This window comes from Marmota monax, unplaced genomic scaffold (genome assembly GCF_021218885.2).
Source record: "Marmota monax isolate L192 unplaced genomic scaffold, Marmota_monax_Labrador192_F-V1.1 WCK01_AAM20220418_F8-fsc00008, whole genome shotgun sequence".
Taxonomy (NCBI): domain Eukaryota; kingdom Metazoa; phylum Chordata; class Mammalia; order Rodentia; family Sciuridae; genus Marmota; species Marmota monax.
The window spans coordinates 17,139,989-17,163,416 of NW_026694432.1; the positions used below are offsets into that span (position 1 = coordinate 17,139,989).

Consider the following 23,428-nt stretch of genomic DNA (forward strand, 5'->3'; position numbering starts at 1 on the left):
AAAAATGCCAAAATAAAAGGTCTTGGGGCTGCAATTGTAGCTCAGTGGTAGAGCACTTGCCTAGCACATGTGAGGCACTGGATTTAATCCTCAGCACCACATACAAATAAATGAATGAATGAATGAATGAATGAATGAATGGTCCCTTTACCTTTGGGACTCTGAATTCCCTGTCCAGATTTTTCAAGTAAATCATCTTTAATCAACGGTATATATCAATAATGTAAGTACCTAAATCAAAGTGATTTCTCATACCCTTTAACTGTTGTGATTACAGAGTCACTCAAACAGTTACTAACACACACTATATTATAGGCAGAAATGGATTCAAGGATGAATAAAACATGTTTCTGTCAGTCAAAGAACTCAGAGTCTGTAATATCCCATTTCACAGATGAGGAAATAGAGGCTCAAAGTCTAGCCAACTTGCCCAAGTCAAGAAACCAGTAAAGGGCAAAGCTGGGACAGTTCATTTTTTCATTCAATGAGAATTACTGAATACCACTATACTAGGCCCTGATTCATCTGAAAAGTCTAAGTATTCCATAACTTAGTGCAAACTCCCTCATTTTTATTATGCCACTGTAATTTATTTATATTTCTAGACTGAACAATCTGAGGACAGCAGGAATTGTTGTTGTGGTGGTTTTAAATCTCTGGGTTACCACTGGAAAAGACAACTAGAAGATGGAATTCAATAATTATTTACTAGCTGGATGCAGTAGTGACACATGTCTATAATCCCAGCTACTTGGGAAGCTCAAAAAAAAATTTTTAAAAAGCACTTTTTGCTAAATTGAATTCAATTAATTGTTAAACACAGAAATAGATTCATATTTAATCTATAAATTCATTTATATGTATACACACACACACACATTTTTCTTGGTACCAGGGAGATTGAACCTTGCTTAGGGCCTCACTAAGTTGCTCAGGCTGGCTTTGAATTTGTGATTTACTTGCCTCAGCCTCCTGAGCTGCTGGGATTACAGATGTGTGCCACCAATGCCTAGTTACTGCTAAATATATTTGAGTTTCCGCCATAAACAAGGAACATTAAAAGTGTAACACTAAATAATCTCTGCTCTCAAACTTATATAATTTAGTGCTGGTGAACAGAATACAGCAAAAAAAAAAATACTTTAAAATTGTATAGTGCTGCATTATCTACTATGTTATTCACTACCTACATGACTATTTTAAGTTTAGTTAAAAAAAATAAAATTTAAATCTCGGGGCTGGGGTTTTAGCTCAGTGGAAGAGCACTTGCCTAGTATGTGTGAGGCACTGGGTTCGATTCTCAGCGCCACATGTAAGTAAACTAAAGCCCACCAACAACTAAAAAGTATTTTAAAAAAATTTAAATCTCAAGGCTACTGTATTGAACAGCACAGATGTGGTATAATATAAAAATATTGTCCTTGTTCTTGGCTAATAATCCCTAAAACCCTTGGGATTTCTTTTGTGACAGGAGTGTCTTTTGTTCATGAGAAGACCCCCTCTGATCATACTTTGAGTTCATGCTAACAAGGTGACAGAGTGGGTGCCTTGATAACCTCCAGATGGAGCTGGTCATCAGAAAGATCAAGTGATTAGAAGGTCACAATGTTCAGACCCACCCACTGACTGACCATTTCCAGGAAAAGGGGTTTGGGAGCTGGAGGGAGAGCTCTATAAAAACTCCCCCACAGAAGATTTGTAGAGTTCCTGGGTTGGTAAATCCATCCTAGTGCTGGGAGGGCTTCACCAGAGAGGACATAAAAGCTTCCCACCCTACTACACTCGTACGGGGCCCTGTGCATCTCTTCTATGACTTGGCTATTCCTGAGTTATGATAAGTGAAGTGTTTACTATAGCCCATAAAAGTGCTTTCCTGAGTTCTGTGGGAACCTAATTTACAACTGGTTGGTGAGAAGTAGAGGGGCATCTAAAATGCAGGCAATCTTACAGAACTTAGCCCTTCTAACTTGTGGGATTAAATGCTAACTCAAGGTAGGTAATGTCAGAATTGAATTGGCGGATACCTGCTTGGTGTCCAAAGACATGGAGAATTAGTGTCCAGAAAACAAATCAGAACAGAGAGAGATATTAACAGCATCACAGAAAGTTCTACTGAACAATACTATGAGAAGGAAAAAGAAAATCATTATATCTAAATCCTAGGAGGGTGTCTTCAATTCAGCAGTGGGTAAAGAATTCAAAGAATAAAAGTCTGGGAAACTAATTCAACTTAGAGTCTTCTTCCTGAATCAAAGACATTAAGATTTGATCAGACTACAATTATTCCATTGTTCAGTCCTAATGATCATCTCCCTTACAGACACTAAGAGACTATAGAGAAATCAATAGCTTAAGTTATCCAAAAACCCCACAGAAAATGCCAGGATTAGAACTCAGTTTCCATGTAATTATTTGGTCCTCTGAGCTCCCTCTCCAAGGCTTGTTTCAGCACAGCTTCAGACTGACAGATTCACTTGTAAGCTGTCAGCCACAATCAGAGGCATTACCTGACAGAGTACAGACACAAGTAAGTTGAAAACTGACTGTTGAAGGGTAGCAGCCTTTAATCCCCAGATAGTTCCCAAAGTGTCACATAAAAGTCTAAGTAAAAATGGCACTTTCAGGCACTGGCAGTGATAGGCAAGTACACTAACAAGAAAATCTGCCTTCAGACAGGAAGAGGTGCAGGTCCTATAGAGGTGGGGATGAGTTCCACCTCATTAAATCCCAGCCAACATAAAATGAGAAACTTAATTACAGACTGCTGACTGCCAGCTTGAAAACCACTGGTAAGCCATTTCTAATGCAAAGATACAATCTGCAGCACAGTGGTTTCCAAGGCTAGAGGCAGGCTTTATTATCCAAAGATCAGCTGTTGGGCTTTTGAAAGAAAAAAAAAAAATATATATATATATATATATACATATATATATATTTTTTTAAAAAATATTTATTTTTTAGTTGTACACAATACCTTTGTTTATTTATTTTTATGTGGTGCTGAGGATCAAACCCAGGGCTTTGCACATGCTAGACGAGCACTCTGCCGCTGAGCCACAACCCCAGCCCAAAAAATATATTTTTTTAAAATATTTATTTTTTAGTTGTAGTTGAACATAATACCTTTATTTTATTTATTTTTATGTGGTGCTGAGGATCGAACCCAGGGCCTTACACATGCTAAGTGAGTACTCTACCCTCTGAGCCTCAACCCCAGCACCCCCCCACACCCAAGAGTATTTTTTTTAAATGGCAAAAAGTGAAAGTCCTTGGGCTGGAGCTGTAGCTCAGTTGTAGAGTGCTTGCCTCGCATGTGTGAGGCACTGGGTTCGATCCTCTGCACCACATAAAACAAATAAATGAATAAAGATATTGCATCAATGTACAACTAAAAAATATATTTTTTGAAAAAGTAAAAGTCTCTCTCTTTCATGTAATCCCTTCTTTAGCAAATCCAACTCCCCAAAGGCGATTATTATTAAGAATTTGTTAGCTGGGTATGGTGGTATACACCTATAATCCCAGCTACTCAGTAGGCTGAGACAGGAGGATCACAATCCAGGCCAGCCTGGAAAATTTAGCAAGAGGACCTGTTTCAAGGAAGAAAAAAAAAGCTGGGTATATAGTGCAGTGGTAGTGCACTTGCTCATCATGTGTAAGGCCCTGTGTTCGATTCCCAGCACTGGGGGCGGGGGGAGAAAAAAGAATTGTTGAATATTCTCCCATGCTTTCTTCTAAACATATGCAATAACTTTAAAAAAATACATAGGCATGGATTGGGGTTGTGACTCAGATGTAGAGCACAAATTAGATGGTGGTGATTGTTGCAAAACCCTGTGAATATACCAAAAAACAATGAAATGTATTCTTTAGGTAAAATGTATAGTACGTGCATTATCCTTAATAAGGCTATTTTTTAAAGGGATGTTACACAAATGGAATTATAAAAAGTCTAACCTTTTGGGATTAGCTTTTTCCACTGAGCTTAATTATCTGAAGATTGATCCACATTGCCGCATGTATTGACAGTTTTTTTTTTCCTTTTTATTGTTGAGTAGTATTCCATTATGCAAATGGACCACTGTTTATGTAACTTTATCAATACTAAGAATGAATATCTTTTAATACATTGACCAAATGACTTACATTTTCTCCTGTGAGTTGTCTTTTCATATTTTGGTTCCTTTTCCTACTATTCCCCCCATTTTTTATTAGCTCTTTTTATCACGTATATTACAAATTCTTTTTCCCAACTTAACTTTGCTAATGATTTTTATCACTGTCTTTTTACTTTTTTCTTTCTTTAATTTTATTCATTTATTTATTTATAATATATTTTATTTTATTTTTATTTTTATGTGGTGCAGAGGCTCGAACCCAGTGCCTCACGCATGCCAGGTGAGCACGCTACCACTTGAGCCATATCCCAAGCCCTATTTTTTTATTTTTATGTAGTGAAATATTCTTTCATATTTTTCTCTTATGACTATATCTTTCTGTTAAAATTTTTAACTTATTTTAGCATAAGTAGTTGGCAAGTTGAGTCTCTGGATTCACTAGCATGTTGTGTGATAAAGCAAAAAGCCCATGAAGCTAGGAATCTGAAGGTTTAGATTCTAGTCTTAGTTGTGCCATTATCAATTTAATTCACTCTGGGCAGGTCACCCATCTGTGGAATTCCTGTTTATACTTAACACAACTATTCTTACAAACAAGATTGTAAATATAAGAGGGAATCTCCAAAAAATATTCAACACATGTTTATGTATTATGAAGAAAATTTAAAGTATTGCATTTATAATTTTTTTGGTACTGGGGATTGAACCTAGAAGACTTTAACCACTGAACTACATCCCTAGCCCTTTTTATTTTTTATTTTGAGACAGGGGCCTTGCTAAATTGCTGAGGCTGCCTTCTAACTTAAGATCCTCCTGGCTTAGGCTCATGAGCTGCTGGGATTATAGGCGTGCACAACCATGCCTGGCTAATATATGTTTTGGAAGCAAGGCATGGTGGCATGTACCTGTTTCCCCATCGACTTAGGACACTGAAGTGCGAGGATCACTTGAGCTCAGGAATTTGAAACCAACCTGAGCAAGACACCAGGCTCCAACTCTTTTTTAAAATATTTTTTTAGTTATTGATGGACCTTTATCTATTTATTCATATGTGGTTCTGAGAATTGAACCCAGCGCCTCACACATGCTAGGCAAGCACACTTCCACTGACTACAACCCCAGCCCCAGACTCCAACTCTTAAAAAATAAACACTGGCATTTGTGAGACCCTGAGTTCAATCCCCATAATCATGATCAATCAATAAATAAATAGATAGATAGATAAATAGATAAATAAATAAGTAGGTACTATTTCTATTTCATGTACCATACTAGAAAATTCAAAATGTCAGCCTCAGAGAAGTAGTTTGCCATCTCCAAATTTCTATGTCCAAAAAAGTCAAGTGACTTGCCTAGTGTCACAGGTGATGTCTAGGGAGGAGTTGATTCCAGAAATAAATCCAATTAGCTATATCCTAGCCTTTTTCCCAAGTCAGAGAACAACATTTTTCTGAGTCAAGACCTTCAATGAGCCCAGTGCAATGGCACATGCCTATAATCCCAGCAACTCAGGAAGCTGAGATAGGAGGATTGCAAGTTTGAAGCCAGCTACAGCAACTTAGGGAAGCCCTAATCAACGTACCAAGACCCTGTCTCAAAATAAAAAATAAGGACTGAGGATATATGGCTCAGTGTTTACATAAAGTGCCCCTGGGTTCAATTCCCAGTACCACATACATTTAAAAAAAGACCTGCTAAATGGGTTGTGGGTATATAAATCAGTGGTAGAACATATGTTTAGCATGCATGAGGTTCTAGGTTTATACCTACACACACACGCACACACACACACACACAGATGCTCACATGTGAACCTGATAAAAATGAACTATTACCACTTATCTGTATTCATATCTACACTAAAAACAAAATAAAATATAAATGCAAAAAAAAAAAACTCTGAAAAATGTAGAACCTACAATTATGATGTTGGTGGGGGTTACAGCAAAGACAGTGAAATGAGAGAGCTAAATTTCAAATTATAGACCCACCTTGCTTCCGACAGCCTGGGATTTTGATAAAGGCTCCATAATCTGTCACCATGGCAACCTATAAAGAAAAAAATAATAAATCAATGTCACACAAATGAGAATCTTTCTTCCAGAGTCTCCTAGACTCCTTGAATTTCTGCTTGGCACTGACTTGTCTCTGACTACTACGAAATTCCCTAATAATGTTTTGTCAAGCATTCTTTATTATGTTCTTTTTGAAACTTAGACTGACAGGTATATACATACGCATTAAAAACAATGGTGAGGGCTGGGGATGTGGCTCAAGTGGTAGCGCGCTAGCCTGGCATGCATGCGGCCAGGGTTCGATCCTCAGCACCACATACAAAAAACAAAGATGTTGTATCCGCCGATAACTAAAAAATAAATATTAAAATTCTCTCTTTCTTTCTCTCTCTCTCTCTCTCCTCTCTCACTCTCTCTTTAAAAAAAATAAAATAAAAACAATGGTGAGATTGGAATGTCATCACATGGTATGATGGTAATCAAGGGATGCCCAAATCCCACACTTGTTAAAATCACCAAAGGAGGTGAGGCACAGTGGCGCAAGCCTGTAATCCCAGCAAATTCCAGCGGCTCAGACGATCTCAAGTTCAAAGTTGGCTTAAACAACTCAGCGAGGCCCTAAACAACTCAGTAAAACTCTGTCTCTAAATAAAATATAAAAAAAGGGCTGGAGCATCCCTGGGATGAATCCCCAGTATCTTACTTAAAAAAAAAAAAAAAAAAAAAAGGGAGAAAAGAAATCACCAAAGGAGTTTTATGAATGAAAGGGATAGCAGGAACCAGGTAATAAAGTTACACTTTATATTAGCTGGGCCTTAGGCCTCTAATCCCTATACAAACAACTGTAGTAGTTTGACATAGATCGTGTAGATCCTTTTTCTTAAACTTCAAACCAAGATAGTAGAATGAATTGAACATAATGTTCCTGTGTTCATATATGAATACATGACCAATGTAACTCCACATCATGTACAACCACAAAAACAGGAACTTATACTCCATGTACATACGACAAACCAAAATATAGTCTACTGTCATGTATAACTAATAAGAACAAATAAAAAATTTTAAAAAACACTGAGTCCTGGGTTTTATTAAGAAAATTAGAGAAAAAAATCAATACATAGACATCTGACAGAACATGAAAAGATATAACCAGAGAGAAAAAGATTTGTTCTCAAGACTTTTGTAGCACAGACCTAACATCAGGAAGTTAGTGGTTTGATGGACTTATGTAATAAGTAACCAATGTTAGTGAGAAAGGCCCAGAGTCCCTGCCAAATAAATTATTATCTCCACCCTTTCAATCTTCTAGTCTCTCCCTTCCCTACTCACCTGTGTGGATTGGGATTAATGTTGTCACTACATTTAGCATTAAATTCATTATTTGTAAAAATTCAGTATTTTATTCTTCTCAGTGTCTTTAGCTAGTTGTTTCATCTTAAGCAATCACTGTTTCACCATATCTAAAGCTAGGGAACTGAATAAGACAATTCCCGCTGGACTAATATTTACTAACATATGCTAAATGTTCACTACATGCAAAACACTATTCAAAATCCTCATCACACCTTATAAAGTTGGTACTATTTTCATTTGACAGATGACAAAATGATGCACAGAAAGGTTAGGTAATTTCCCCAAGATCCAAACCTGGCAAGTAGCGGAGCTGGGATTAGAACCCAGAGTTTAACTACACTACAGCTGTTCATGGGTTCCCTTTATTCTAATGACTACAAGTGGTGACATCTGATACCCTATCTGTTCCTGGCAACAATCCTAGGAAGTATATATGGTAGGTTCCTATGCTGCAGATGAGGCAGAACAGTCTAGGTGTAGAAAGAACACTGCTTTGGAGTGAAAGATGCGGCTTCTAATCTCAGCTCTGCCATTTCCTACCTGTGGGATACTGAACACAACTTGCCTTTCAAGGTCTAAGTTCCCATCTGCTCTCACTTTGCTGCTACAGATAACAAATGACATACATAAAATGCCTGGCACTGGTATCTGGCACATACTGCACCCTCAAAGTATAGCTTTTTAATAATTTATAGTCCAAGAAACTGAAGCACAAAAAGATTAGTGACTAGTAGAAAGACATACAACTTAGATACAAGCTGGGGACAGAACCTCGGTCCCCTGACTCCTAGTTCAGTGCCTCCTGCTTCACCAAACATCATCATTATTCATTCCACGTTAGATGGAAATAGATAAAAACTTTCCTTCCCCTCACTTTTTTTTTTAAAGAGAGAGAGTGAGAGAGAGAATTTTTTAATATTTATTTTTTAGTTTTTGGTGGACACAACATCTTTGTTTGTATGTGGTGCTAAGGATCGAACCCGTGCCGCATGCACGCCAGGCGATCGCTCTACCGCTTGAGCCACATCCCCAGCCCTTCCCCTCATTTTTTAATGGGTATATTGGAACAGAGCACCTGAAATAACTCTCCAAAAGATACAACATGAAGAATGGGTTTACAAACCAATAGTTCTAAGCTTCCATTTTACACTGATGAAGAATATCCTAAAGTAAGAACCAGGGGTGCTGGGGTTGGGGCTTAGTGGTAGAGCGCTTGCCCAGCATGTGTGAGGCACTGGGTTCGATTCTCAGCACCACACATAAATAAATAAAATAAAGATCCATTGACAACTACAAATATATTTTTAAAAAAGTAAGGACCAGGTAGTCTCAAAGAAACAGTATAATCATGCAGATACTTAAAATCAAGGCAAGGTAGAGCCAGAAGAAGGTCTTTAAGGACTTTAGAGATTGGCTGGTCCAAACCTGTCATTTTTCAAATGAGAGAGAGAGAACCAGAGACACTAAGTGCTTACGCAAGTTTACAAAGCAATTTGTTTTTATGAAAAGAGTCCCCTGGATAAAGAAAATAAAGCCTTTCAATTTTTAATTAAAATAAGAGAAGATCCCTTCTCTATGGATCAAACAAAGGTACTTTGGCTTTTGCTCCAGGATTCTTAGAAAAAGGGCTTCTTGTCTCATACTGTATAACAACATTATTAAAGAGTATAATTATCTACCAAACTTAACAGCAGCATCTGGAAGTCAGAGCCCAAATCGCCTTGCTGCCGTAAATGAAAACAATCTCACTTTTCAATCCTGAAGTGTCACATTATGGTCTTTAGAGGTAATAATAGACCTTAATTTGGCCTCTCCCAAAAGAAAAGGTTAATGTGCTCCAGAATAAATGCACTCAACCATTCAGTTAGGAAAAGGTATTCTTGCCTATTTCCTGCACCAGGTGTTTCCATCACTGTGTCTCCTAGGGTACATTCAAAGTTGAAATAAACAGGATGGCACCTGCAGTAGATGATCACACAGACTGCCTGGTGTCCCAAGAATAATTACTCAAATGGCTCAGAGGAAAAAAATTCAATAATTATCTCAAATGAATTCAAGTCTTGGGTAAAATGAATTTCCTACCTTCAGATTAGAGTAGCAATGGCCTTGAAACTCATTCTCCCCACAATGTAAATGATGAGTTTGAAGCTCAGAGACTACAGTTGCTTGTTCAAAGTCACAAAGTTAGAAAGTAGCATAACCAGGTATAAAACAGATTTTTTTTTTATTTTTATATCAATGGTATTTCCCCTTTACCACACCAACATCCCTGCAGCATTTTTTTCCACTGTAGCAACGCTGAGCCAGATTTCAACTCCCACTGCTATGTTTATACCCACTACCACGCTTAGTAGACACTGGCACATGATATGATGTCTTAAAGGATAAGAAAAGGATGAATGCTGGCTTCGTGTCTATTCAATCACTGGGACCAGCATCCCTGCTGAGCCCACTAAGAGAACTGCTAGGATATGAGCTATACCACCAATTTCTTTGAGGACAACTGGTCTTACAAGGTTTGATACAATTTTATTCCAGTATTTATAGTCCATCTACTATAAGATACAATACAAGGCACTGTGAAATAAAGACAACTTACAAAAAGATACTGATTGCTGGGCATGGTGGTACACATCTGTAATCGCAGTGACCCAGGAAGCTGAAGCAGGAGAATCACAAGTTCAAGGCCAGCAACTTAGTGAAGCCCTAAATAACTTAGCAAGACATAGTTTCAAAGTAAAAATTAGAAAGGGTTGGGAATGTGGCACAGTGGTAAAGTACCCCTGGGTTCAGTCCCCCGTACCACTCCCCCAAAAAGTTGCCCAGCCTATTAAAAACAAAAAAGAATATGAAGTATTTACTAAGATACGTGAGAAAATCAGAGAATCCTGGCCTCTACCTTCTAGTGACTCACAATCTATTGGAGACTCATATACAAGTAATAATATTGCAAGATTGTGATAAATGCTATGATAGAGTACAAACAAATGACTGGAAAAAAAAAAACACATTTACCATCTACCTTCTTCCTATACCTCAATTCAGTCAAACAAATTTATTTAATTTTTGTCCTGGAGATTGAAGCTAAGAGCACTTTACCATTGAGCTACATCCCCAGCCTTTTTTCTTTTCTTGAAACAGGCTCTCGTTAAGTTGTATAACAACATTATTAAAGAGTATAATTATCTAACAAACTCAACAGCAGCATCTGGAAGTCAGACCCCAAATCACCTTACTCCTGGACTCAATATTGGATCCTCCTGCTCCAGACTCCCAAGTAGCTGAAATTACATGTGTATGCCACCATGTCCAGCAAAGGTACTCTAATAAAATTTTGTTTCTTCATATATTTACATACAATTGGACAACCTCTGTTGTAGTTTAGCAAAACATAGACCTGAAGGGCTGGGATTGTGGCTCAGCGGTAGAGCGCTCGCCTAGCACTGGCGGGACCCGGGTTCAATCCTCAGCTCCACATAAAAATAAATAAATAAATAAAGGCATTGTGTTGTGTCCATCTACACCTAAAAAATAAATATTAAAACAAAACAAAACAACAACAAAAAAAACATAGACCTGGAAAGATTCAGAATCCCACCTTTGGCATTTATTTATCATTGGGCCATTATTTCTGACAAGTTTTCTTATCCATTAAAAGGAGTTAATTCTAGAAAGATTCAATAACACAGAATGTGTTGGAGTGCTAACATATATTAGACTTTCAAAATTTTTTTCCATCTACTATTAGGTACTCATTTATTTTCCTTTTAATATTAGGTACTCATTTGTTAATTAATTTATTTTGGTACCAGAGTTTGAACTCAGGGGTGTTTAACCACTGAAACGCATCCCGGATCTTATTTGTATTTATTTAGAGATAGGGTCTCACTGAGTTGCTTATGGCCTCGCTTTTGCTGAGGCTGGCTTTGAACTTGCAATCCTCCTGCCTCAGCCTCCCAAGCTGCTGGGATTACAGGCATGTGCCACTGCGCCTGGCCCAGCTTCATTTACTTTAGTTGGATGAATATTCTGAAAAAAAGTTCATTCCTTCCAATTTATCATGAAATTTTTCTCTTCCTAATTCCAAGTCATTTCTAAAGCATTCTTTTTGTAGGCAGGATCCACTTTAGAAGAAATCTTAGTCTGTGAAGGGCAGAGAACACTACTCTTTCTTTTGTGTAGCATGATAAGTGAGGGCTTCAGGATCAGAAAAATCAACTTCACTTGCAATGTTACCATTTCCTTTTTCTGAGTTCTGGTACTTCACTCACCTTTGGGGAAACCATGGGCCATAAAGATAAAAGACAGAAACTCTGAACAGCAGAGTCATTTGCCATTTGTTAGAATGTTATTATCCTATACATTTACATTTGGGATCAATTTATCATCAACAGATATCCAGAACAACTATTATCAATAACTGACAATCACAAAGTCTGTCCTTAAAGACCTCTTAACATTAGGAGGTGAAACTTTACCAACTGTAAAGTAAGAATGAATGCCAGAAGAATACACAGTTAAAATACTTCGGGCATTTTTAAGATATTGAAAAACATTTGGGGGTTTTATCTTCCCTTCAAGAAGAAGGAGACACCATTAATGAATTCCTATGTCTGTCACTTTTATAGATAACATCTTATTTAACTATTACAGTAATCCTTTGGAAGTAGTTATCTCCAGTTAATAAATGAGAAAATTGACATTTACAGCCTTAAGTATCCCACATTAGTAAATAAATAAAAGAGCTGGCATTAGAATCCAGGTCTGTCTAGTTCCAAAGCCTTTGCTCTCTAAAGAAATCCAATGCCTCAAAAGTTAATCATTCACTCAGTGATCAAGTACCTACTATTTTCTACCCATCTACCTGAAACTGAGATATACAGCAAAACAGAGCTCTGCCCTTGTAAAGCTTAAGTATCTTGTGAGAATGACATTACACAAGTATGCAAATAGCCAATTAAATTCCAAGTTTTCTGGGGAACCAACCTAGATACCCATCAATAGATGAAAGGATAAAGAACCTGTGTTATATATACACAATGGAATATTACTCAGCATTACAAGAGAATAAGATTATGGCATTTGCAGGTAAATGGATGGAGCTGGAGATTATTATGCTAAGTGAAGTAAGCCAATCCCCAAAAAACTAAAGGCCAAATGTTTTCTCTGATTAGTGGATACAGATCTATGATGGGGAGTCATGGCAAGAATGGAGGAACTTTGGATTGGGCAAGGAGGAGGATGGGGAGGGGTTAAGGGGATAGGAAAGATGGTGGAATGAGATGGACATCATTACTCTAGGTACATGTGTGATTGCTCAAATGGTGCATCTTTACATCATGTACAACCAGAGAACTGAAATGTTGTGCTCCATTTGTGTACGATCAATTAAAACGCATTCTACTGTCATGTAAAACTAAGTAGAACAAATGAAAAAAAAAAGTTCCAAGTTTTCAATTCTGTGAATATTTCAACAAAACTGAAACACGTTCATTAAAATCAGCTGGAAATCACACTCTAGAACTTACATATCCTTTATTATCATTAAGAACAAAAATAGAGATTATTATGTAAAAGACAACATCTTTTACATAAATATGTCATCCTATAAAATAGGACATTGACAAATATATCTTTATACATTAAACAATATACAAAGAAGTGACTTTCATGAACTGTTCATAACTAATTTTGGTAAAAAGAAGCAAGACTTCAAACAAATATTGCATGTTTTTTGCAATATGTTGTCAGTTTCACAGGACGTGGCTTACTTTGACACCATTGTTCTTGGCATTTGAGAATAATATGATTTCTCATGTCAAGTCTAATATCATCTTGGAAACAGTAGGTCTGGCAATATTACATTTTCTTCCTCCTTCCAGTTTCTCGTTGCATCATTTTAGGCATGCTAAGCAGAAATCTCTATCGAAATCTGATATATTTATGGGATCTTTCTTTCTTGTCTTTGTTCACAAACCAGTAAATAATTCATGGATTTATGACACACATACTAATTATTCAAGGAAACAAAAGTCAATACCATTTTTACCTCTAAAAGAAGTGGGATATTTAGGAACCAACCAATTTTGCTTATCCATACCACCACTGAAATTCATACAGGTACTCACTACTTTGGTTGAAGCACATTACCTATATTCTTTTTTGCTTCTTTTTTCCGTCACTGAATTTTGCCTAGAGGTTCAACCATATCATAGTTTATTTCAACAATGACACATTTATTAACTAACCATTTCTATGATGAGAATTTAATTATTTGTATTGAATCTGTAATCACAGATTATCTTGCTTGTTTTTTTCATCACTGTTGTCAGTTTTAGATGCTTATTTATTCTGTTTTCCCTCATGGTATCTGTAGTTTGGACTGCAATATTTCAAAGAAATGCCAGCAAGTCATATCCAGTGAACCAACTGTCAAAACAGTGTAATTGCCAGGTGTGGTGGCACATGCCTATAATCCCAGCAGCTGGGGAGGCTGAGGCAGAAGGACTGCAAGTTCAAAACCAGCTTCAGCAACTTAGCGAGACCCTGTCTCAAAAAAAAAAAAAAAATAGGGATCCTAAAAATTCCTAAGAATAAGGGCCAAGTGATATGAAGATCTTGAACTAATGAGATGCCAAGATGTTAAAGAAAAGACAGGGCTGAGGTTGTAGCTCAGTGCTAGAGCACTTGCCCCACATGCATGAGGCCCTGGGTTTAATCCTTAGTACCACATAAAAATGAATAAATAAAAATAAAGATATTGTGTCTATCGACAACTAAAGAAAGTTTTTTTTTTTTTTTAAAAAAAGATGTATTAAGACTTGTGGATGAACTGGAGATGGAGAGAAAATCAAGATCAAATTGAAAAGTGAAACCAAGGATAATATCCAGATTTCCAGCTTGAGTAGCTGAATGGATAGTGATTTCATTGGCTGATGTGGAAAAGAAACAGATTTGGTGAGAAAAATAAAAATTCAATTTAAAATATAAGCTAGAGACGCTATAACGTATACAAACGAGGATATCAAGCATGCAGTTAGATGCCTGCAGCTTAGAGGAAGATCATGTGGCCAGATGCTCCAGTGGCCCTTCCTATTTACACGGTAGTGCTTTAAGACAGTCTCAAGTATATAAGGAACATCAAATCCAGCTGCTTTCACCCTTAATCTATTTTTAACACACTGTAAAAGAGAGATTTGCAAAGAACAAAAGACTATACCTCTCCTTGGAAAATAGTGTAGAGAGCAGGTAAGTTTTCCATGGTCTCAGGTCTTCCTGAATTCATCCTTAATGTTCTATGGCTCCTCCATTTCTCTTCTGCTAAAGCTAACTCAAGTGCCCTGTTACAAAGAAATAAGCAACAATTAGAAAGACATCTACATTAAAGAAGAAATAAATATGCAGTCCACAGTTTGTCTCTATAAAACAAGATTTAACATCATGGACTTTAATTCAAATCTCTTTTGTCTCTTCTAATTTGGAGAATTTTGGAAACCTTTATCTTATTGTTTGTTATTGTTGGGTTTTTTGTTGTTGTTGTTGTTTTGTATTGGGGATTGAACCCAGAGACCCTCCACCACCGAGCTATATACTCAACCCTTCTTATTTTTTAAAAATTTGAGACAGAGTCTTGCTAAGTTGCTTAACACCTTGCTAGGTTGCTGAGGCTGGCCTCAAATTTTCGATCCTCCTGAGTCACTGGGATTACAAGCATACTATAAAGCCTGCTCCTTTATCTTGCTTTGTTACTTCAGAAGGCCTTTAGACTACTAGTTTTATTGTTTGTTCATTTATTGCTATTGTTGCTATTCTTTTGCCAGGGAGAGGCTTTTGAGGATGAGGGAGTACATTGGTCTGGACCTCACAAAAACAGAATAATAATAGGAGCCAACACATATCAAGCACTTACTATGTCTAGACACTGTGTTAAACAGTGAACATGTGATGTTATTTAATCCTCAAAACTTTCTCAAAATATAGGTAGTTTCTATTTTTATTATTGTCTTCATTTTATACATACATACGTATATGTGTGTGTGTGTGTGTGTGTGTATGTGTATCAATAAGTGAATTCAAAACGAGAAGAACTGGCTATCTCTCCCTCTGAAAATAGTCCTCATTCTCCCATGAATGTGCATCTGCTTTCCTAAATAAATGTGTCTCTTTAAAAAAAAAAAGAAAGGAAGAGAGAGAGTGCTTATTTTTTTCCTTGATTAAATTAAAACACATTTATTCATTTTGAAAGTTCAGACAAAGGTAATACCTGAATAATGAAGAAAATACCATTCATAACTCAATTTGGTTTATATTCTTTCAGGCTTTTTTATATGCAGAAGCAGTACTTTAATTTTATTTATTTATTTTTGTGGTACTGGAGTTTGAAAACAGAGGCACTCTGCCACTGAACTACAATCCCAGTCCTTTTCTATTTTTTGAGATAAGGTCTCACTAAGTTGCTGAGGTTAGCCTAAACTTGTATAAGTGTGGGACTGGGGTCGTAGCTCAGTTGGTAGAGTATTTGCCTTGCATGTGTACCAGTTCAATCCTCAGCACCATATAAAAACAAATAAAGATATTGTGTCTTTCTACAACTAAAAAAAAAAAAAAACTTATACAAGTTGTGCTGGTGGTGGTGGTGCCAGGGATTGAACCCAGAGGTGTTTAATCACGGAGCTACATCTCCAGACCTTTTTCTTTATTTATTTTTTATTTTGCAACAGGATCTCGCTAAGTTGCTGAGGCTGGCTTGAAATTTGCAATCCTCTCCTCAGCCTCCCCAGCTGCTGGGATTACAGGTGTGTTCAACTGTGCCTGGCTAAGAAGTGGGTTATTTTATTAAATCATTAATCACTAATAGCCATTTCCTTTTTTTTTTTTTTTAGTATCAGGGATTGAACTCAGGGGCACTCAACCACTGAGCCACATCCCCAGCCCTATTTTGTATTTTATTTAGAGACAGGGTCTCACTGAGTTACTTAGTGCCTTGCCATTGCTAAAGCTGGCTTTGAACTCATGATCCTCCTGCCTCAGACCTCCCAAGCCACTAGGATTACAGGCATATGCCACTGTGCCTGGCTCTAACAGCCATTTTCTTACATAATATATTTGTAACTTTTATTTTGTGGTGCTAGGGACTGAAGCCAGGACTTCACAACTGCTAGGCAAGTGCTTTACTGTTGAGCTACATCCCCAGATCCTTGTCTATTATGATTATAGCAATTCATTCACACACACACACACACACACACACACACACACACACACACACATTTTTCTAATGCCTACATAATAATCCCATTGTTGGATACACCAAATTTAATATTTATGAATTGCATTGAAATAAATATTATAATTAATATGGTCCTAAAAACAAGTTTTTATTTTATTTTGGATGGTACTGAGGATTGGACCCAGGGATGCTCTACCAATGAGCTACATTCCCAGCCCATTTTAATTTTTATTTTGAGACAGGACCAGTTGAAATGGGCAACTGGTTGTTGTGCCTTGCCCTCAGGTGCACTGCTCAATTGCATCCACCACCAGGACTACTTGGGACACATATAGGCAGTCATGCCAGGGCAGTGAGAAGAGGGAGGCACAGAGGGGGATCAAGTTTGTGCCTTGCCATCTGGAATGACAGGCACCAAACCCAGGCACTACAACTGGGTCAGGGAAGGTAGGATCTAAATCAGCATCTTGCTGCTTCTGCAATTATCATGGCAAACTGAGCCCATGCCACTGCTTCTATGTAAGCATCAATTAGACTGAATCAATTCCACTACTTCTGCAGTGAAAGCTGCTCCACAGTCCCCACTCAGTCACCTGCCACTTCTGCAGCTGCTGCAGTAACCACTTCTATCACATTTGCCAAGGAGACATTAGTTTCAGGAGCAGCTGTACAAGATATATAGTAACTGCCCCAGAAGACTTCACTTTGGCCATAGTCATTCCAAATATCTCTGCCTACCCTACAGTCATTTCAGATGTACCCACTCCAGTCCTTGAGGAGGTGACTCATGACATCCAGGATAGGCCAGTCCAGCAATCTTCCCCAGATTGGCATCAGAGCAGAATTGTGCAATTAGCAGACAGAAGATTGTGCACATGATACCCCATTTAGCATACAAGCAGCATGGGGTCCACCTGGGAACCTCCATCCTGTGCACTGCTCTCCTTTATTCTGCAGCACAATCCAAATAAAGCCTCTTTGAGGTGGTTTTATTTTGCCCATTCATGGTTTCTATCTCAGATTGAGCAGGCTGGGTTGGTTGCATTAAAAACTGGAAAGGTGGAATATGATGGACATCATTATCCAAAGTACATGTATGAAGACATGAATTGGGTGTCAACCTACTTTATATACAAACAGAGATATGAAAATTTGTGGTATACATGTGTAATAAGAATTGTAATGCACACACACAAAAAACAACACAGTACATGTATAAAAACATGAATTGGCGTGAACACACTTTATATACAAAGATATGAAAATTGTGCTATATATATGTAATAAGAATTATAATGCATTCTGTTGTCATGTATTTAAAAAAAGTAAAATCAATTAAAAAAACTGGAAAGGACAGCGAGCACTACGAATGGCTGGCGGCCAGACAGCTGCTGAAAGCTGCTGAAGAGGTGCTGGGAGCTACTAGTTCCAGCTGCTGAGAGCTGCTAGGAGAGTTACTGAAAGTAGCTGGGATGGTTGCTAATACCATGAGCTGAGAGCCACTGGCAACCAGAGTTTAGAGCTGCTAACACTAAAAGAGCTATACTTTGCCTTTTTTGTAATTTCTATCCAGACTGAGCAGAAAAACACTAAGCTGACTGGTAAAAGAAGCACCAGCAATTGGGACATCTGAAATGAGCTCAAACATATTAAGTCTATCATTTGTTCTTCTCCACATAAAGTTATAGAAAGTAAATAACATAAATGAACTTAAGTTGTTCCTTACAAATTTCTGCTATGAGTACAGAAAGGTAGTATTTAAAACCCTCCTTTTTGTTACTCCTGTAGAACAGAAGACTAAGAAACCTAAACAATTCGTTATGAAGGAAACTGGCATGCATTTTTCGAATTGAGAGGAGAGTCCACTTATTAAAAATACTGGATATATGGGGTGGATTGTGGCTCAGTGGTAGAGTGCTTGCCTAGCATGTGCAAGGCCCTGGGTTCAATCCTTGGCACCACATATGAAGAATAATGACTCTAGAGCTTGCATTCTTATCCACCATACTAAACTGCCTCTAGAATTTAGAGTCCACAGCCAAACTTTGTAGAGTACAGCTCTAACACTACCAAGGACCTTCATGAGATAAATCAGCGAGGAGTAATCAGAAAGAAATTGTTCATGAAAGAGTCTAGAGTGAGTAAGGTCTGAATCCATTCATTCAAGCAAAAAATCAACAACTATTTCTTTTTTCATGTTTTCAGTGCCTGATATACTACAGGTACACAAAGTTATTTTGAGTAAGAGAATCAGGCCTTACTGTATGCCACCTACAAGTAGATAAAGAAGGAGGAATGCATTTTGGTCCCTAAAGGATATAGAAGAAGGACCAGGTGCCATACAATGTTAGATAGGTAAGCAAAAGGGAGACTTTCAAATGCTGAACTGATGGCTAAACCTTCCTCCTTCCCACCAAATTTCTAGAATGACTATTCAAACTCCAGTTGTGCACCTGTTGATGGTCAGATGTAGAAAACAGGAAGAAGAGTAAAAAGCTAGGATAAAACAAAAAGTAGGCTCATAAAATGTAAGAGCTGAAAGGAACGATGAAGATAATTAAGCTGACTACTTTTATTTAACTGAAACAGGCCAAGAGAAGTGAATTGATTTGACAAAGGCTTCTCATAGTTAGCAACACTGGCATTAGACCCCAGGACTAGTACTTACTCTACTACCATACACTACTCTTTCAGTCAATTATTCCTAAGGCCCCTTCAAAGTTCTCTAATAATTATAGCTAATATATGAGTGCTTCATATTTGCCATGTATTAATCTAAGAGCTATACTTATCTTAATTAATTTAATTCTCTTTCTGACCACCTCTAAGCAATTATCATTACCACTTTAAAAATAAAGACATAAGGGCTAGGGTTGTGGCTCAGCAGTAGAGCGCTCACCTAGCACGTGTGAGGGTCTGGGTTCGATCCGCAGCACTACATAAAAAATAAAATAAATAAAATAAAGGTGTGTGTCCAACTACAACTTTTAGTTTTAAATATTAAAATATTAGATATTTTAAATAAAATATTTTTTAAAAAATGAAAACATAAGCGAAGCATAGTGGCATACACTTATAATCCCAGCAATTTAGGAGGCTGATCACAGGTTTGAGGCCAGTTTGGACAATTCAGCAAGACCTTGTCTCAAAACAAAATTTAAAAAGGGCTAGGCGCTGGGGCGCACACTTGTAATCCCAGCAGCTGGGGAGGCTGAGGGAGGAGTATCACGAGTTCAAAGCTAGTCTCAGAAACTAGCAACTCAGGGAGACCTTGTCTCTTAAAAAAAAAAAAAAAATGTTGGGGATGTGGCTCAGTGGTTAAGAACCCCTGGGTTCAATCCCCAGTACCAAAAAAAAAAAAGGAGGGGGAGGATAGAGACACAGCTTAGAGATAAGGCATTCAGGGTTCAATCACCAGTCATACACACACAGACATAAGAGAAGCTAAGTAACTGCTCAAGATTGAAAAAAACTATGAATGATAGAGATGGGAGTAAAATCATATTAATGAACAGCTTTCCTCCCTTCTAGATTTTCAAATTCTTGCAAGCATGCTCTTGTCCTGCATATCATCATATCCTTTTTCCCCAAATCTCCAGTGCCTAGCACCATGTAAGTGAGGCACACTGAATTGTAAAATCAAATGTTTGATCCTTATTACCACATTTAAAATTTTAATTTTAACTAAAATTAAAAATACTGGGGCTGGGGATATAGCTCAGTGGTAGACAGCTTGCCTGGCACGCAAAAGGCTCTTGGTTTGATTCCCAGCACTGCAAAAAAAATAAATAAAATAAAAATAAAAGTATTTAATTTTGCCCTATTGTTAATTAATTCATCAATTCAATACATTTAAGGGTGTTTATATATAATGTTCTGTGCTTTATAAACCTATTTAAACCTCTGAAACAACTCTACAAAATATCTAAGTGTTTATAGGATTGAAGTAACTTTTCCATATCACATGGCTAGAAAGAGACAAATTTTGGGCCATTCCAAGGGCCACATACACTAAGTCACCTTTTAAACACAGTCCCTGTCCTCAAACAGTTCTTAGTCTGACAGGAATGACAACAAATTATAATTCAGTGAAGTAAGTACTAAAGTCATAGTGAGGAAGATGGGGAAGGAGGGAAATTTCAGAGATGGCAACTGTGTAGGCCTTTTAGGATAAATGGAAGTCCACTAACAGAGAATACTCTTCTTCAATCCCATTAGAACCCTAATTTATTTACCTCTATTTTCTTCTAACCTATCAGTCCTTTCTTTTTTATTTACTTTTCTCTCAATCTACCTTAGATTCTACAGCGCAATTACTTCAAAAATACCCTGAACCCTTTAACTCTGTTTCTATAGCTTACCTATCTGGCAATATCCCCAGTATAGTTGCAGACACACTATCCACTATAGCTCTAAAGCAGAGAGGAATTTACCGCAGGTATTACCAAAATTATTGGAAACACTATAGTAACAGGGCTTTGGCAAAATATCCCTAAACAATTCCTAACCCACAAAATAACAAGACTTTTGCCATGATTAAGAAAGTGATGGCCAGGTGCATACCCCTGTAATCCCAGCAGCTCTGGAGGCTGAAACAGGAGGATCACGAGTTCAAAGCCAGCCTGAGCAAATGCGAGGTGCTAAGCAACTCAACTCAGTGAGACCCTGTCTCTAAATAAAATACAAAATAGGACTGGGGATGTGGCTCAGTGGTTGAGTGCCTCTGAGTTCAAACCCCCAAACCCCCACCCTCCACCCCCACCAAAAAGGTTATGGTTCCACAATGAAGTTAGGTCTGGGATTGTAGCTCAGTGATTGAGTGCTTACCTTACACATGTGAGGCACTGGGTTTGATCCTTATTACCACATTTAAAAAAAATCAATAAAATAAAGGTATTATATCCATCTAAAACTAAAAAAATTTTTAAAAAGAATGGAAAGTTATACTCCATGTATATATAATATGTCAAAATACACTCTGCTGTCATGTATATGTAAAAAGAACAAACAAAAAAAAAAAAGGAGAAGAATAAGGTTATGGCTGTCACCACAGAAAGTTACCAAACCAGAAAACTGGTAACAGGAGAAACTCACTGCCACTGCCATCTTTGTCAGCAAAACTGCGTGCCTTATACCCTTTGTCTCTGCATTTAACTCAGTTCCAAATTAAATTCCCATCTTAAGTACAAAGGAGTCTAGGAAATAGTTTTTAGCTTTCCATCTCTTTCAATAAGTGATGGCACTAGAGGCTAGAACATGTATTGAAAAAGCCAAATCCACAGTCCTTGCCATATGTAGATAGGTTTTCTCCATGCATGCACTAAACAGTCTGATGTGCTGGAAAATTTTGATTTCCAACCTCAAATGAGCCCTTAACTCTGCCCAGCAATACTACATAAGCTCATTATCCTGTGTTCTACAATGACTTCCATATCTGCAATACTCATAAATCTCTGATCTTCTCTAAGTATATGATCCCACTTCCTCCTTTACAGAGAAAATAAAAGCCATGAGACAGGGAACTCACTTTATGAATATCAAACATACAACCTGTATCTATAGTATTCATTTCCTTCTTCCCTTGTACTAAATGAAGAAACTATTCATCTTTCTCAAACTAATCCCTCTATCTATTCATTGGGTCCCACCCATTACCATTCTCAGAAATCTTATACTACTAGTGACCCAATTTCTCTCTTGTTTATTCAACTTCTCCACTACTCTCTCAATTAGATCCTTGATAACCTCATCCTCTTCAGCTACAAGATTCTCTCCTCCTGCTTACAATTATACCTATAAAAAATACTGTCTAGGAGTTTCTATCACAGATCATTCATTTACTCCTGAGACATTCTTAGGGTCTTCCTCTCTATCTTCTCCTTTTCCACTTCTTCTGTAGGTTCACTCATTTGTTCTTTGCCATGTTGGAAAAATTCAAGGTTCTTTGTTGATTTTATCCACACCCATGGCTCAATTATCACATATATGCAAATTACTCTCAAATTTATATTTCCAATACAAATCTCTATACTGAGAACCAAAGATTTATTTCAAACCACCTCCTCGATGTCATCAATTACCTCCCCACAAAAAACCACAACAGACAAAAAAACTAGTGTTGGCCAGGCACAGAGGCACATTTCTATAATCACAGCAACCTGGGAGGCTAAGGCAGAAGGGCACCAAGTTCAAGGTCAGCCTCAGAAACTTACAGGGGTGCAGCTCAGCAACTCAGAGGAAGAGCGCCACTGGATTCAATCCCCAGTACCAAAAACAAACAAAACTGATCTCTAGTCATCTTCTGGTGTTCCCTATCTCAGTGAACACTACCATAATATATTCAACTGCATATGTCAGAAACCTAGAAGCTATCTTTGTCTCTTCACTCTATGAATCCAGTCCATCACCAAATCATTCTCATCCACTCACCCCCTATATACCTCTAGAATCTAATTTTCTGCAGCTCCATCTCAGTCCTGTTGACCTTTCTGACCAGGATCACTACATACTCTAAGAGATCTATCTGTATCCTCTAGGGCTCCCTTCCCTCCAACCTGTTCACACCATTAAGCCCCACTCCCCAGGAGAGGGAAAACTCACTCTCCCTTTAGAAGTAAAAGCTACAAATCCCTGCAAGGCCTAATCTCTACCACCTCCAGCTTCATCTTGTATCATACTCCCCTTTGGTTTCTTTATACCAGCCACAC

General features: G+C 37.6%; 1 protein-coding gene across 1 annotated transcript in view; it reads right to left on the minus strand.

Annotated features, from left to right (window-relative positions):
- Zcchc17 (zinc finger CCHC-type containing 17) overlaps positions 1–23,428 on the minus strand; it is a 50,334-nt gene that overhangs the window by 25,988 nt on the left and 918 nt on the right. The window contains exons 2-3 of the mRNA XM_046468794.2: positions 14,712–14,832; positions 6,110–6,167 (exon numbers count right to left, since the gene is read on the minus strand). Coding sequence (XP_046324750.1) covers positions 6,110–6,167; positions 14,712–14,777 — 124 coding nt within the window. The 5' untranslated portion in view covers positions 14,778–14,832. The remainder of the gene's footprint in view (positions 1–6,109; positions 6,168–14,711; positions 14,833–23,428) is intronic.